The 16,749-nt window shown below is 40.4% G+C and overlaps 1 protein-coding gene across 2 annotated transcripts; it reads right to left on the bottom strand.

Moving 5' to 3' along the window:
* Positions 1–11,129: 11,129 nt before the first annotated feature.
* Positions 11,130–16,439, bottom strand: kpna7 (karyopherin alpha 7 (importin alpha 8)). 2 transcript variants are annotated; one of them, XM_071899149.2, is made up of 12 exons: positions 16,374–16,439; positions 16,149–16,292; positions 15,982–16,067; positions 15,447–15,615; positions 15,104–15,203; positions 13,985–14,067; positions 13,517–13,603; positions 13,206–13,382; positions 12,597–12,830; positions 11,976–12,158; positions 11,517–11,663; positions 11,130–11,224 (listed from the first exon to the last, which is right to left on the bottom strand). In XM_071899149.2, the coding sequence occupies exons 1-12, from the start codon at positions 16,437–16,439 to the stop codon at positions 11,138–11,140; spliced, it is 1,563 nt and encodes a 520-aa protein (XP_071755250.1). In that variant the 3' UTR covers positions 11,130–11,137. The 2 variants fall into 2 exon arrangements, with proteins under 2 accessions (XP_071755250.1, XP_071755251.1); XM_071899150.2 differs by having other exon boundaries at positions 16,164–16,292.
* Between the last annotated feature and the right edge of the window lie 310 nt (positions 16,440–16,749).

Raw genomic sequence — 16,749 nt, 5'->3', positions numbered from 1 at the left:
AGTCAGTACAGAGGCAGAAAAGATAGTTCTGAGTTTTACTTCTTCACTTACTTTAACATTCAATTTCTTGCCCAGCAAAATCTTCTACTTGTGCAATGTTACAATCTGACTTGAAAAGAAGCGTTATTATTCTGTTATTATTCTATAAGATTAAAACATATCCTGTTAGGACATGGTTAATAGTTTTTCAGTCCAGGTTAGTGTCATCCTTATTCTACAGAATTTTAATAGGGTCTAATAGCACTGGCAGGCCTAAAGTGTCTAAAATCCATTGTCATATCCCTATTTACACTCTGATTTTTCACTAAGGTGGCACAGAGCTGGTCCTTCTCTTGCTGTCTAAACAGGTAAAACGCATGAAATCTTATTTCCCCCGTTAAGTTATCTTTGCAACTACCTCTCCAGGTTGTGTCTATGAGAATGCAGACTTAGTCATCTTTCTCAGTGAAATACTTGTTTAAAATAACTATATATGTAAAGACGGGCTGTATTTGAAATGATACTCAGGCCTGATACATTGAACTAATTCAGTTTAATTAGACAGTACAAATTTTTTTTTATACCTAAACTACTTTTTTGATGTATTAGCAATGGATTATTTTCCACCAATCTACACCAGTCAATGGTCAGTCAAGGTCAATTGAATTATCGAACTAACATAGTGGGTACCAACAGAGCCAACAAATGTTCTTATATTTTGTTACTGTCTAGCAAAGACGATGTTTTCTTAAAATCATCATGGAAACATTCAAAAATGACCTTCAATTCAACATCATGTCATTAACTATACAGTTGCTTCATAAAGTATTCAAACCTCTACATTAGTTATTGTGTTTGTGATATCATACTCTGACGATAATAATGATCATACACTCACAATGTACATATTATGCACTTCAAATAAAGTGTTACCAAGTACAGCATTACAAAATTGTTCTTTATCATTGTATTTGAACTTACCAGACTTCAGTGCAGCAGGTGCGGCAGTTGTCAGAGCCAATGAGAAGGAGGTTCTTGGTTTGGATGATGCCAGCTGAGCTTGTCTTATATTAGAGCTGGCGTGTGGGTGTGTGTGTTGGTGTGTGGGTGGGGTGGGGGAGGGGGTTGGGTACCGGGGCAAACCACAGACTCATCACCCTGTGCAACCCTCCTTCTCTTTTTCAAATGCACTATAACTTTGGAATATCCCTCTATTTTACCACCAACTATATCTTCTATTTGCCCCCCCCAGACTCCATCAACCACATTCAAGTCAATAGTGGTAACTTATCCGACAACATTAAGCCTGTGGCCAAGAATTTGGGTGTGATATTTGATTTAGATCTCTGCTTTAATGATCAGGTTAAGAGTTTTGTTCAGTCTTGACTCTTTCAGCTAAAACACATTTCCAAGATATTGTCTTTTTTATCCTCTGCTGACTTTCAAAAAGTTATCCATGCATTTATCTCTTCACATTTAGATGACTGTGTTTCCCTCTAATTGGTGTGTGAGCCTTTGCAGCTCAGGTAGCCAGATCAGAAGCATCTTTTAAATCTCTCCTCAAAGCACACTTGTACAGGAAAGCGTTCTTTTATGTCCTATTTTATCCCTGTTTGAAATCCTCTCTCCTATTTTATTTTATTTTGTCTTTAGTCCCTTTTGTCTTTTTATCTACTCTTGCTTCCTGATGCAAGTACTCTTTTATTGTATTTATTTATCTTTTTGGAAAGCACTTTATAACTGTTGTTTAGAAAAGTGCTACACACACACACACACACACACACACACACACAGGATATTTGCTGAGTGGCCACGAGTGCCCAACATGAATGAAGAAAGAAAAATTCCCTCTTGGCAGCTTCTCTTGAGGTGGAAAAATGGAGTTTCAGTGTTGCTCATGGGGAAGTCAAACCTTCAAGACTTCACTAAAGACGGCCGCTGTGGTGAAATAAGCGGCTGACCACCTGATTACCCAGCAAGTTTCTGAAAAGAGAAAGAAGTCCCCTTCTTCGTTTGGGTAAAACCCTGATATTTTTTAAAAGCCTATGAAATATGGCCAGCTTAGAAGTCCCATTTTTACCTGCTTGCTCCGCTATTTTAAAAAAAAGTTTATTTATTTACTTATTTTATCTTCCAAGGCGTAGCAGATGGGAAAAGTTTACAGCATCAGGAAAATCCTACTTATGTCAGTTAAGTTGTCACTCACAGAAAAGGGACTTTCAAATACTTTTCTGTGTTGTCTAAACTCTTAACATTTGTAAACTCTAACTATTGTCCGACGTGACAAACCCCACCCATCTGGCAACTAGGTACAATAAACCAAACCATAAAAAGTATTTGTAAGTGCTATTTGACCCAGATCAGGTGCTAATACAAAACAAGCAAGGAGGGAGGAAATGGAGGTGCAGAGGATGTTATTAATATTAGAGAGGAATATGTTCCACTGTCCTACAAAGGGAAACAGCAGTAACTACCGTCTGTGTGTTTCAAAGTTCAAACGGTCATAGGGTGTCAGATTTCATATCAGCAAAAATCATACCCATAATTGGTGCTAAATATCATACAGTCCACCCCTGTACCAACAATACTTTGTATCAGGCAGATTATTGGGTCCAATCAATCAATCAATCAAACTCTATTTATATAGTATATTTCATACATAATGCAGTTCAATATAATGTGCACAGAGGGTAAAATAATACAAATAAAAATAGATAGATAAATAAACAGAAAAGGAACAAATAGTAAAAATGTTTAGGCAATATAGACAAAAAAAGGAAATGTTGCTGGACAGGCTTTGATAAACCATGTTCCCAAGCGTCACCATTGGAGCTGAAGTGCTTGGTATATGTGTAGTTCGGTGCCCTAAACATTTTCAGAAATAGATTCCACACAAAAATGGGCTGTGGCGGCCATTTTTCTTTCTGCCATTACCAGCAAATAGGTTTGCCAACGTCAGCTTTTGAAAAACCTTCATTCAGAAAAGAGGCTAAAAATGATCAATCATATGAGGGTAAATGAATGTGTATTCAAAATTACCATCTGATAACTTGCTTTTCTTTTTTTTTTTATCAAACCATAATGTATCAGAATCCCAATGAAAAGTAGCAAAAAAACATGTACAGATATTAAAACTAACCAAACTACACCAAAAAACACTGAGTGACTCTTGTTGATTGGACATGATATAATATAAAAGTTAAACATGAGTTTGGATGAATTTCTGCTGTCTATTAACTTATGAACCACAGTACAGCACGTTCTATCTATCTATCTATCTATCTATCTATCTATCTATCTATCTATCTATCTATCTATCTACCTATCTATTCACTCCAGCTCAATGTTCTCTTCTCCTTGTGGCTTCTGCCCCCTGGTGGCCTGGACTAAATTCATCACAGAACATTCATATTGAACAATGTTTTTTCAATTCATGTAACTGAATTTTGTTTAAAAAGAGTGTTTGGACAGCAATATTAGATGTTACCAGTCAGCAGCACCATGACATGTCTGATGATGGTAACAGACGGAGGAGAGAGGCTGCAACAAAAGATCAACATTGAAATGTAAATGACAATCATCACATTGGTCACATTAAAAATGCCTTCAATAGCAAAGTTTAGGCCAAAATCTGCTATTTCTGCTATCACTTGTGCTAGTCTGTGGAGATGCGTGTTTTATTTTCTATTCTATTGACCAAATCTGACTGTAAATAGGCTACCAGTCACCACACAATTAAAGTTAGTTAAAATTCAAAATCTGGAAGATATATTTTAAATTATTATATTTAAAAAAATATGGGATTTTGTTAGAACAAAACTGTATCAGAATCTATTCTGTACTACTACCTGACTTCAAGGTCAACCTCTTTGCATAGTCCATGACAGCTGTATGACTGTATCCTGTAACTTCGGCCCTTTTTATTTGCCAATAACTGATGGTAACAAAAATGTAATTTATTATTAGGCCTATGTTATTGCTTGGCATCCCATGTAAAAAAAAAATAGTATTGTTGTATGATCTATTTTCCCCCTTTAACTGTTGGTTGCCACACATTGTTTTTAATAAATGAAGACTAAGACAGTCACATGGATTTTCTCCTCATTCTGCCATGTTGCTAGCATGGAGCCTACAACTCAACAATGCTAAAGTGTTAGCGTGGAGCCTACTGTAACGCTGGGTTATGGACATTGAGGCTGGGGGGAGTTTATTAGAGACAGGAAGGGGTTTAAGTACAAGATGTTATGTGTTCATGTGTTGTCGATATATTTAATTGGAGGGAGTTGTTCCCTGTAGTGGGTAATTGGCCCAGGTAGGAAGAGGGCGAGAGAAACAGCAGGAACACTAGGAAAGAAGAGTGTGTGGCGTTGTTTTTCCTCCTGCTAAAAAGTTGCTAAGTTGTTAGCTTACCTTCCGAGAATATCAGACTAGTCAGTGGGACTGGCCGCCCTTTTTGTTGTTTTCCAGGATCACCTCCAACTCCGGGTAGACTGTTCGCTGCGGCAGGGAATAAATCTGGGCTCGTTTGAGCTAGCAAAAAGGAATTACAGTCTCACTCTCCTTCTGACTACTAGTCACGCCACAGTGTTACACTACTATCACTCAACATAGTGTATGTTAAAGTGTTAGCATGGAGCCTACTATCACTTAAGTGTATGCTAAAGTGTTAGCATGGAGCCTACTATCACTTAAGTGTATGCTAAAGTGTTAGCATGGAGCACTGGAGCCAACGATCTACCGGGGACACATGGATGATTTTGATGTCTATGTTATCGTGACTTAGTTGACCAACATGACTATCTCGATAAAACTTGGTGTATTCCTGTAACTCCTCTGTCATGTGCTGATGGAAAAAGATGACAAGGTTCAGGGCATTTCAAGAAAGTGGAATTTAAGGAACTATTAGTGAAAGCATTACTTTTTTAAGGAAATTATGTTAAACTGACTGAAAATGAAATATACTCCAAAACGTGAAGCCTTTTCATTCATTTCCAAGGTTGCGCAAGCTGCGACACTTTCATCAGCACTTTATTTGGAAGCATAAAAAGCAGACAAAGTTAAGTGAAATTACTGTGGCAGTATAGTGGGACAGTTGTGATATCATTTAATGAGAAATCATGAGAAGGCAGAAATGCCTCTGATGCCAAAACTTCAGTGAGACTCATTTGCTGCCCCATCAAACACAATGTACAGAAAACAAAGGAAGTTCTGTTGCCTGTATATATATATATATATATATATATATATACATATATATATATATATATATATATATATATATATATATATATATATATATATATATATATATATGTATATATGATTAAATAATGATATAATAATAATGATTCTTAAAAGTTATTGAACTGTGTGTGTGTGTGTTTATTCTACTCATCAAATGCAAATTGAACAAGGAAAGTAAACTTTACCTAATGATATTAATTGCTTCAGGCCTATATGTGTTGTCTAACAGATCACATCTGCTGCAATAAACACATTTTTCTGAACACTAGAGCATGACACATTTGTAAATAACACACAGCAAAGCCACTGCACTACGGAGGCCTACCAAGGACAAACATTGCACCATGCATAAATGCTAATAGCTAAACTAAACGTAGCTAAGCGAAGTGTCGCCGGTTTCCAGTCTCGCTTTGCCAGGCCGTTCTCCTGCAGAACGTTATGTGTGCAGGTAGGTAGCAAGTTTACTAGTTTACTAAGTTTACTCTCTTGCTTCATCGATTCCGCCATTACGAGAAAAATTTCAAGAAGGAGAGGGGCGCTTTTAAACAGCGAGGGAGGAAACAAGCTAGTTTATAAAAATTGGGAAGCTACTGAATGGACTGGGAGGAGCTTTGTTTAGGAGCAGAATTTGACAAGCTTTAGAAAAGAGGTGAAAACAGCAACACAGCTGCTGCTGTGTGGATATTGGTTTATATCATTATGTCTCAATGAAATCTCCACATAGCACACGTTAGTTTCAGGACTGGTTATAGGGTCTGAAATCGCTTATTGCAGGTTTAATGTTGTGCAGCATTTGTTTTCAGCGTTTATAATGGCACTGCAGAAAAAATCCCGACACACTTAGATCAACAATTTTCATTTTCAAGTGCAAGTCATTAAGAGCTTGTAGTGCACACTTGGAAAAGCCACATCGGTGATCAGCACTAAAACACTTTTTTTGCATCAGCACCTTGGAAATTGTTGTGATGTTTTTACAGTTGGTGGGAGAGGACTAAAACCTGAACAAGAAGCTGGGCTGAGAAACAAATGTTTTACTGCCCCATCGCACAAAATGACCATAATCTATCTGTGATTTGTGATCAATACCAATGAGTCAGTGATTACTTGGCAGCAAGGTGCTAAGATTTCTCTTTTAAAACTTGCGGTGTTTTGGAACAAAAACTCCCCATCCCCCAGAAGGGCCAACGTAAGCTGTGGCAGAGACTGTCAATGTTGTTGCAATTCCTATAGGTCGCTGATAGATGTCAATAAAAGTCCTAGATTACTTAATGCCCCTTTAACTGCTGACCAAATCTGAATTTCATCTCTGACTGTCCCTCATTTTAAAATATCATTGATAATCCAAGTTGTTTGTTGACTATGTGAGTCCCATTATTCAGTCACTAAATTATTTTGGCAGATCCCCAACAAACAAATCCCCAACTACAACATCTACTATTGAGCAATCCAAGGATGGTCAGTGTAAAACACAGCTTGAGAGTTAAAAATTTTACATAATTAAGTGTATTTCAGTTTATACGCATCGTCAAATAAGAAACACTGAATTATATACAAGTCAGAGTTTCTGTCATGGCAGGGTCTTGTTTGAGTTAGTTTATCCAAAAGACCTATCCGAGTAGAACCTGACACCAGCCTAGGGATGTTTATTGGTTGCAGATGTTTAGAAAATGACAAAGAAGACGAATCTTTCCTAATTGATACTGTACCTGGGGGACTATGTACCAAAAGGGCTGCAATCTGTTTATCTGATATGTCTGTACTCAAACCTCATGGCCATTGTGTCATTTCATATCCAAAGTAGTAGGAGTATGGAGCCAAAACATTAAACCACATGGTTTGTTCACATCATTATATCAGGTATTACAGAATAATCTCTGCCCTCTGACACCACCTACTGTCCCCACAAAGCATCACATGCTGGTTACAATGGTAAGGGACCACAATCAACATACAGAATATAATACACATACCCTCACTAAAATAATAGTATCAATTAAATACATTTTTAATCAAACTTCATACTGTCCTTTCACCCTCTCACCTTCTGTCCTCTTTACTTGAATAGATTGTTTGGTGTGCTGTTTTGTATTTTTTGGCACAGTATTTGCATGTTTCCAGGTAATGTTTGTCCAGGTAATGGTTGCTGTGACATGAATATAAATGTGAGTAACGTGATCCACTGAACAGGTGTGGAGACAGCAGAGAAAAGGTGAGGTGCTGTCAGGTAGAGAGATAATACTTCTTTCCACAGATCACACTACGCTGAAGCTGCTGAAGAGAGACGGAGGAGTCCAGCACACCAGGTTGGAAGACATGCTTTCATCACTTTACTGAAGTAACGACTTCACACAAACCATTTCAGAAATATCTAGCCAGTATGATTTCAGTATTTTTTTGATTGTGTTAAAGCTGGTTTTCCTGTCAAAGCAGTAAGCAACATGGCACTCTGATTTCTTCAACATTCCCTAGAAACTGTGGAGTCAAGATGAGCAGCCTTGAAGAAAACACAGTACCCATCTTCACCAACAGCTCCTACCTTCCACATCTTCCTCTTCCCTCGCTTCTTACTGCTGCAAATGCAATCAACTTCATCCTGGGTTTCCCTGCCAACGGCTTTATCCTTTGGCTGATGGTGACCAGAGCAAGAACCGTGATGACCTTGGAGTTCTTCTCTCTCAACCTCACTGTGTCTGAGATGCTTTTTGGTTTGTCAAATATCTGTTTTTTCATCTCCTTGTATCACAGTACTGTCAGTGTCTTTCAGGCCGTTGTGTTTTTCTCTGTTTTTCTCTTCCACGGCCGCCCCCTCTTCCAGACCTGTATCTGTGTGGAGCGCTACCTTGCGGTCATCCACCCTGTGCTCTTCCTCAGGCTGAAATCCCTCAAGTACAGGGCGGCCTGCTGCTCTGTGGTCTGGCTGCTGGTGCTTGGAGTCTCTTTTCTCTATGCATTTATGTTAGAGAGCCCAGCTGTGTTACAATATTTTACCATGAGTCTGTACTTGCTGTTGTTCTCAGTGAAACTGTTCTGCTGCCTCTCAGTTCTCAGGGCTTTGAGAAAGCCTGGGCCGGGGGAAGGGGAGAGGGAGAAGGGGAGGAGCGGTGATCCAAAGATGAAGGCCTTTAAGGTCATTCTGATCATCACAGTCTTTACAATCATCAGCTATCTTCCCTTTGTGATCATATTTATACTTCGTTCTTATATAACTGACCAGGAGTTGAACATTTCCTATATCATTTGTTCATCTATTGCTGTGATGACTGGGTTTGTCCACCCATTCCTGTACCTCCACAGGACAGGGAAGCTACCCTGCATTACAATATGACATTAATGTCTAAACTTGATGGGACCCAATTGGACACGGTGGGCTTAGATTGGGCTGAATTCCTCTGTGAACTGCTTGGGAACTGATTGGCTCCAGGGCAAAAATGTTGTTATTACTAGGAAATCTATTTCAGTAAAAAAAGAGGTAGTTGTAAGCTTTGTTCAGTCTTCGGCTCACAAAAAGCTGTTACATGTCAGGTTCAAACCGGCTTTTAAACAGAAATTTTCTCAGGTTCTGGTTGGCCAGCTCAAATTTTCAAGTGCAAGCCCTGCATCAAGACGAAATGAGACAAAGAAATTAATGGACTAGGTGAAAGCTTTAATCTAGCTTCATCAAAGCTTCTGTTAACTTAGCTTAATGAGCCTCATTGTTTTCTTAAGCTTTATTGTACCCACTTCACATTGTAATGATTTCTTTTTTTTTTTTTTTATCTTCTTGACTTTTGGTCATTCTGCCATGGCAGCCTCCTGGTTTAATGTCCCTACCAATCTCAGAGTAATATCGACATCCTGCTTTGCCAGTTTGGGAACACGTTTTCACATAACAGCTGGGGATAGGCTGGGAGGACATTCAAGAAGGCCACCATCTTAATGTGCTTAGGCTGTTGTAAATTATTTGATCAAGGCCTTCCTGAGAAATTTAGTTTTATGATGGGGGAAAATGATTTTTACACTGTATTTTTTTGTGTTGAGTGTTTTTGAGTGTTAAATACCTAATACATACTGTATATCTCACTAAAGTAGCTGTATTAGTAGCATTGTATTTGTTACCATTTTGTATGGTTGCAGTGTTTTTTTTTTATGCTTTAAAGCCGATGCAGGCTGTATTTTTTCTGTATATCTCATTACCTGGATTTGCAGCCCTCCTAAATACTCTGAGAAACTATGCCATAACTTTGTCAATGAAAATGAATAAATAACTTACAAGTGTGCTAGTTTGTCAATGTGGGACAATCAATGATTAACTGACCCCCTACCACCACCACCACCTCCTGACCACTCCCCACCCACCACCCAGAGGAAATACAGGCAGAATACCAACTCTCTTGACACGAGTCCACCAGGTAATAACTGAAGAACTTGCATCTGCATTGTGCATCTCTAATCCTGTGTACAAGGACATTGGGGAAGGCTGTCATCATGTAACTGCTTTTATGGGTAAAAACTACTACAAAGAACATTTCAAAGTTTTGGTGAAGTGAAAAACTCTAACTACAGTATCAGTTTGGCTGGCAGTATCTTAGGAGTGTAAGAAAATATTGATAAGCTTGTACTGATTCTGTTTTACAATACAATACCTTTGACTTTTTATTTCTTTGAATTATATAGTTAAATCCATGCACTATACTGTAGAGTTTATAGAGTAGCAAATAGGGGAGTAACATTTTAAGCCAACATTGCCTTGTTTCAGTCTTGTACTGTCAAATCTTGTAATTGATAAAAAGAAAGAAGTGAAGATGCTGATTGTGCTCAGATGAAGGTCAACTGTAACGCAGGTGCAAGAATCAAAGTATTGTAAACTAGAAAAATAATTCTGCACACTGCAAATAAAAGGCTAGGACAAAAAAGCTTTTTTTAGTTCAGAAAAACAAATGTATTGCTTCAGTGCCTAACTTAAAGGAATAGTTCACCCAAAAATGCTGAAGTTGCTGGAGACCTGTCTTCAGACTTCAAAAAACAGAAAATAACCATAAAATGGCTCCATGCAGTTCTCATAGCATAATCCAAGTCTCATGAAGCCAACCAATCCCAGAGTTACTTGAAAAGGCCGACATTTACACCATTTAGCTGAAATCGCCACTCTAGCTGTTATTTCAATACGTCACGTTTGTGCGCACCCCGGCCTCGATAGGTAAAACTAGCTTGAATTACCAAAACAAGACTTCCGGTTTGGCCGTTTAGCCTGCAAAATAAAACCGCAAGATTTTTAATAGGTAGAAATACTGTTTTAAACCAATTACTTTGTATTTAATCGTCCAATTCAGTAAGTGAGCACCCATATTAATGTTTGATGTGCACAAATACTCAGTGTAATAGATGCACTGAAGACTCAAGAAAAACAAATCAAGCAAAATCTTAGGATTTAAGTATTTTTGCCTCAGTATTGCTGCATTGTGTGTGCTCATATCCATGTAAAAAAAAAAATAAAAAAAAAAAAAATGCACAGTATGGCAGTGGGCCTACATGCATTTGTGTGCCCACATATGCAAGGACTAAGTGAGATGTAGAAATGAAAAGACTTGTAAGGCTTTATTCTGAGATTTCAAAGATAGTAAGTGTGGTCCAACAAGGCCTCTTGCCAGTGTCCCTTCAATTTGTTCATATTTTCTTGTGATAGGGGCACCAAACCAAAAAGGCAATGTGACAACATGTTTGAGCCTCAAGGGGTTTTGGTGGAACAGAATGCTAGACTGTGGTTGAGATCCATCATGTTGTGTTGTTATCATCTGATATTGCAGTCTAGGATCTGCACTCAAGACCTGGCATCAAGTACATTTCCACAAAAGTCAGAAGTATATCACAAAAACATTTTATTTACTTTGAAAACATTCAGCTGAACAAGACACATCAATAAGGGCAAAGCATGGTTTTAAAATTTAAAGGTTTTCTCAACTTCAGTGCTCTGAAATACAAATCCATCTTCTGTGGCCTCCACCTTCAGTCCCTCGATCTCATCCTAGAGAACAAAAGCAAAGTGAGACAACGAGACTGATGTTTACATATTGCTCAAGTTACTCTATACCAAGAAATGAAATCCCTTGCCTTTAGACTTGGACTAAAGTTAAATGAAAGTCTTACTACACTGACAGATACGTATAAATTAAGAAAACTTCAGAATTTCTGAAAGCTGTTGTGAAGTTGCATCATGGTGCAAAATTTCTTGAAAAGAATCTGCCAGTGCATCAAGTATTTCACTTAGTACCTTGAAAGTCTAAGTTTGCAATTTTGCTGTGCATTTAGCCACTCACATCATTGAAGAACTTCTCTATGATGTTATGTGCAGCCTGATAAACCGTCTCATTGTCATGGTTCTGCAGCATCTCGATGCGGTCCAAGCCTCCCAGCTCTTCAACCAACAGACAAAGTTTCTCTGTCTCACCAAGCTTCTCTGCAGCCTGGAAGAGGGGAGAGTGACCACACCCAATTTTAAGATAAAGCCATACAACTTAGTCATGTAAAGTAACTGGGCAGTGTTCTGGTCATCTACCCATTTGAAGGCCTGTTTCAGAACGCAAACGTAAAGACAAATTGTAATTGGGAATGGTTAATTTTACTGAAAGATTGTGTCAAAACTAGCAGACTTGTCTGAAGTCTGACATATCCTGCAATGTAGCAGGGAGTAAACTGTTACAAATACATCAACTTGAAGTTTTAGACCAATTCATTGCCAAAAGTTCTTCAAGTGCTCATTCTGTAAACTTCCTCACCATGAAGATGTTGTTGATGGCATCCAGTATCACCAGGATGGTTTTTGCATCTTTGACCTGCAACAGGTTGATGATGGCCTCCAGTGCTCCACTCTGCACCAGTTGGACCACCTGCTCCACAGTGCCCCCACTAGTGAAGTTTGTGACTGCCCACACTGCCTCCCTCTGCGTCTTGAAGTCTCCCTGAAAGACAATGGATTGCATGGATTATTTTATTCCATTTCAGTCCCCACCTTTTGCCAAATATGTCTAGAGCATCTACTGCTCACCCAGGTTAGAGTCTTTGCTAAGAACCAGTCAAATCCAGTGAAAGATCCACACACACACTTAGGTCCATGCCATTAGGCCAAGTTTTTGGTCTACAAGACCTTTAGAGTATCTGATGAATGTCTTGCAGACTTGAAGCTTGGCCCAACAATGAAAGTTGCATTGATTGTGTACAAGATTTTCACTGCCCTTCCCAAACATCTAGATGAGAATAGGCTTTTCTTCAACATGTGACCAATCTTGAATTAAGGCTGGATATTTCACTCTTAAGAGCGAGTCACTTGTTGAATTCTTTAAAAATGCATTCCATGTAGTAAAGTCTCATGCAACCACTCTTGCTAGTGGTCTACTCACATTTCTGAGCAGCTCTACCAGCGGAGGCAGCAGGCCGCAGGTGATGAGCTGTTGGATTTGCTTGCAGGGTCCTGCTGAGATGTTGGATAAGGCCCACGCCGCCTCCTTCTGCACACTGGCCTTAGGGTGCCTCATCAGCTGAGGCAGGGTGGACAGGACGCCAGCATCAATGACCATCTGGGTCTGCAGGTCTGAGCCACTCACTATGTTCCCAATGGAGCGGAGAGCCGGGGTCTGGAGGTTTAGAGACACTGTTCAGAATAGGAATCCCCATTCTGGTAGTGTGATGGTTTAGAGGATCAAGTTTTATCACTAGACCTGACAAGGAGACATGTAGCCAAGACTACCCTGGACCGCAGGATGATGGATTAGAATCCATTTCATGTTCTGCTCTGTGATTATGACCAACTAACTGATTGAGACAGAAAAAAGTGACTATGCTGCCTTAAAAAAAAAAAAAAAAACCCCGTATGAACTTTTAGATGTCATTAAAGCCAAAACTGAGGCTGGCATGAATGAGCCTCCATCCTTTTGAAAACCCAGCAACAAACATGTATGCAACCCTAACCCAATTTGAGGGGAAAAAAAACACAGATGGAGCAGCCTTACCAACACACTGATCTCCTCATGGCCCATCAAGGCCACTAGCCGAGGGATGATGCCGGTTCTTGACACAACGTCAATACGGTCATTGGAGCCATCGGTGAGGTAGGAGATGGCCCAGCATGCATCAGACAAGATGTCTTTATCACCGAGGTGGAGCAACTGGATCAGAGAGGGCAGCACCTGATGAAACAGGTTTCATTGGTCAACATGCTGGTATTATGGGCAACTTCCTGGACCATTACCAAACCCATCTGTGGAACTGGGTCTTAACCTTTTTTGGCTGGTGGCAAAGAAAAAGGTCTAATTTTCCTTACCTGCTGGACCGCAGACAGGGGTGGAAACGGGTTCTTGTTACGGCACAAGTTAGACAGTGTCCATGTCAAGTTACGCAAGTAACCCACCTGGAGGGATGAAACAAAGAAACGGGTCCATGCATCTCCTACAATTTTACCAGACAATACAGCTGAGCACAAAGTTTTTCAGCTGTGGGTCAGAACTCAAAGCGGGTTGCAGGCCTGTTTCTGGAAGGTCCCCACATACACATGCTTGGATGCGTATGTGAGCCTTTGCCTCAAGCTTGAACAATGAACGGTCTAGATATAACTGCAGACATGTCCAAAATAGTCTTGGCACAAGGTAGGCAGAATAAATTCTAGGTCAGGGGTTGAGCAAATTTGCAGGTTCCATTTTCAATTGATTGAAAATCAAGCTCACGGTAAGTAATAATTAAAAACTGGGCGACTTGGACCTCATTTTTGGACCATTATCAAGTTTCAACTTACTGGTGTTTCTGGGGTGATACGGGCCAGTAAGGCAGGGACGACATTGCAGTCGATCAGGGCATCTCGATAAGCTGGACCATCACCTGTGAAGGCATCACAAAAATGCTTTTCATTTTAAAAATGCGGCAAGCCATTGAGAAATTAACATACTCTACAGCAGGCAATACTGGTTTCATTCTAGAAACTTTAGTTATGACCACACACTAAATTATACCAGAAAGCTATATGAACTATGCTCAAGCACTGTAAAACCCAAACACGCGTTCATCAGTTGTACATATTTTGAGGTCATTAAACATTTCCATGTCCAACAAGCAGCTGGCATGAATAAGCCTTCATTATGAAAACTGCCCTTTTATAAACAATCAAACTCCCAACATGGGGTCAAATCATTTGGAGACACCACCAAGCTCCTTGTAGACCATGAGCGCCACAAGCATTGGTTGACAAGATAATGCTTTTACAGGCCAGATCATTTATATTTATGGACATTAAAATTAAAAAAGAAATATATAAAATAAAACAGGCCCAGGTCAAGTACCCCAAATCTAGTAGGAGGAATGCATTTAAAGAGTTGGTGCTCTATGGGGTTGTCCCATTTCAAGCAACAGGGCAGTGGTGGCCTAAAGGTTAGAGAAGCGAGCTTGTGACCGGAAGGTTGTCGGTTCAATCCCCCAGACCGGCAGGATAAATCTGGGTGGGGAAAGTGAAAAGCAGCGCTTGCCCCTCCCTCATTACCACCACTGAGGTGCCCTTGAGCAAGGCCCTTAACCCCAACCGCTCCAGTGGAGCTGCTCAGTGGCAGCAGATCAGACTGGTTGTACTGGTCAGCTTCCAGGTGTGAATGTGATCAGGGCGTTCCGGAAAAAGAGAGCATTGCTCTCACTGAAACTCCCCTGAATAAATAAAGGTGGGAAAAAAAAAAAAAAAAAAAAAACACTTCTGATATGGTTGTTATCAATGGGTAGTGAGGCCCAGCCATATAAGTTTTATCATTTAGCCAAAGCAAATATTACCATTTCCCTCTTTCCCCATGCTTGTTGTCCCATCATGTTCACCGTCAACCAACTCAAATTCTTACCATGGCAACGTACTTTGATTCCCCAGTCTGCATTTTACCTGCAATGTTCCCTAGGGCCCAGACAGCCTGTTCACTGATGTGCAGCATGGGTGAACCCAGCAAAGAGATGAACGCTGGTACTGCCCCATGCTCCACCACCTTAGGACAGAGACACAGAAACAAAACAGTTGTGTTGAACCCTCACTGCCACCAGGAAAAACCTGAAAAAGCCTTTGTGTGAAGCCTATTGTTTAAGTTACAGAAAGTGCATTTTGAAAGGATTTCATAGTCAGCCCATCAAGGACCATGTAAAGCTTCAGTTTGGCAGCATTATGCCAGTTATAAGTTGGCTTACCCATAGGTCTAATGCTTCAGACTAGTAGTGGTACATTATAGTCACACCTGTTGCGTGTGCCAGGAGGTTCCAGAGGCGATGTTGGTGAGGGCCCAGGCCGCTTCGAACTGCAGCGTGGGCTCATCATCCATACCCAGGAAAGTCACAAAGCGGGACAGCAGACCGGCATCAATGATCTCCTTCAGAGGAGGGTTGCGCTCCCGAGACAGCAGCTTCCTGAGGAGGGAGGCAGGAGGAGTTAGTCAGAAAAAAAAAAAGTTTGTCTTATTTTTCTTGCCTCCACCAGGACCTTATGACCAGGGGTGGAACATAAGGCTTTTTGGGGATGTTCAATTTGGTTTCCATTTCTAAACAGTTTTTATTTGTGCCCATTCATGTTTTGCCAAGTGGGAATGTTAGACAAGGACAACTCCCAGCTTTGTTTCTTGTTTTGATGAGTGAGTCACAATATAACTAGGACAGTAATTTCATTTTGCCAGCCAAGTCTCTTCATGCCGACAACTCACTTAATACCTTCATTCACCAAACCTTGTGACCCATTCATAGATATGGATAATACTGAATAACAGAGCAGTAGCTCACCTGGCTGCCTGGCACCCTCGAGTTTGCGAGTCCTTGCAGTCGCTGTTCACTTCTTGAATGATATCCTCAATGGTCAAGGAGAACACCTAAACATTTCATAGAGAAGGTGATGTCGGCGACATCCGAGGAGTTATTATAGTTATAGAAATTTTGGAAAGCGAACCGACCTTATCATCGGAGACGTGATCAGGAGAAAGCGCCTCCTCATCCGGCAGGGAGGACAGCGTTATGTTCCTCCTCTTCAGAAAACTCTCATTCTTGTGAGCTTTGCGCAGCTCCACGCACTCCGAGATCCTTTTGTCGCGGAGTTTCTGCACGAGTTGGAGTTGGAGATGCAGTGTCGGAATTGACCGTTAACAGGGTACCGCCTAGCAAATGTAATGTCAACTTACCGATGGATCTTTCCCCTTGTTTTTGAATTTGGAGAGCCGTTCATCGGTAACGTTCTTGGTGGGCATGGTGGACCTTACGCACGGCGGACGCGTCGAAACTCCTTGACTGAACCGGCTGTAGCCTTAACAAAGCCTTCCAGAGTTTAAATAGCGTGGTCATGCCCGTTCAGGTGAATCTACTTTGCTGTGATTTCTGTCACGCCCCCGATGCTATTGGTTCACGTGCACCTTTGCGCGCTTCAATCAGCCTGCCAAACATCCCACCCATGGGCGTCAAATTGGATTTGGCAATGTGTGGCACTGCCAATACCCAAGCGAGTCCACATTTGATCCAGTAGTTTTTATTAGTATAATGGAGCGCAAAGATGAAGTAAAA

This window comes from Centroberyx gerrardi, chromosome 3 (genome assembly GCF_048128805.1).
Source record: "Centroberyx gerrardi isolate f3 chromosome 3, fCenGer3.hap1.cur.20231027, whole genome shotgun sequence".
Lineage (NCBI taxonomy): Eukaryota > Metazoa > Chordata > Actinopteri > Beryciformes > Berycidae > Centroberyx > Centroberyx gerrardi.
Note: the sequence above shows the minus strand (reverse complement) of the source record. Positions and strands in the feature narration are given on the sequence as shown.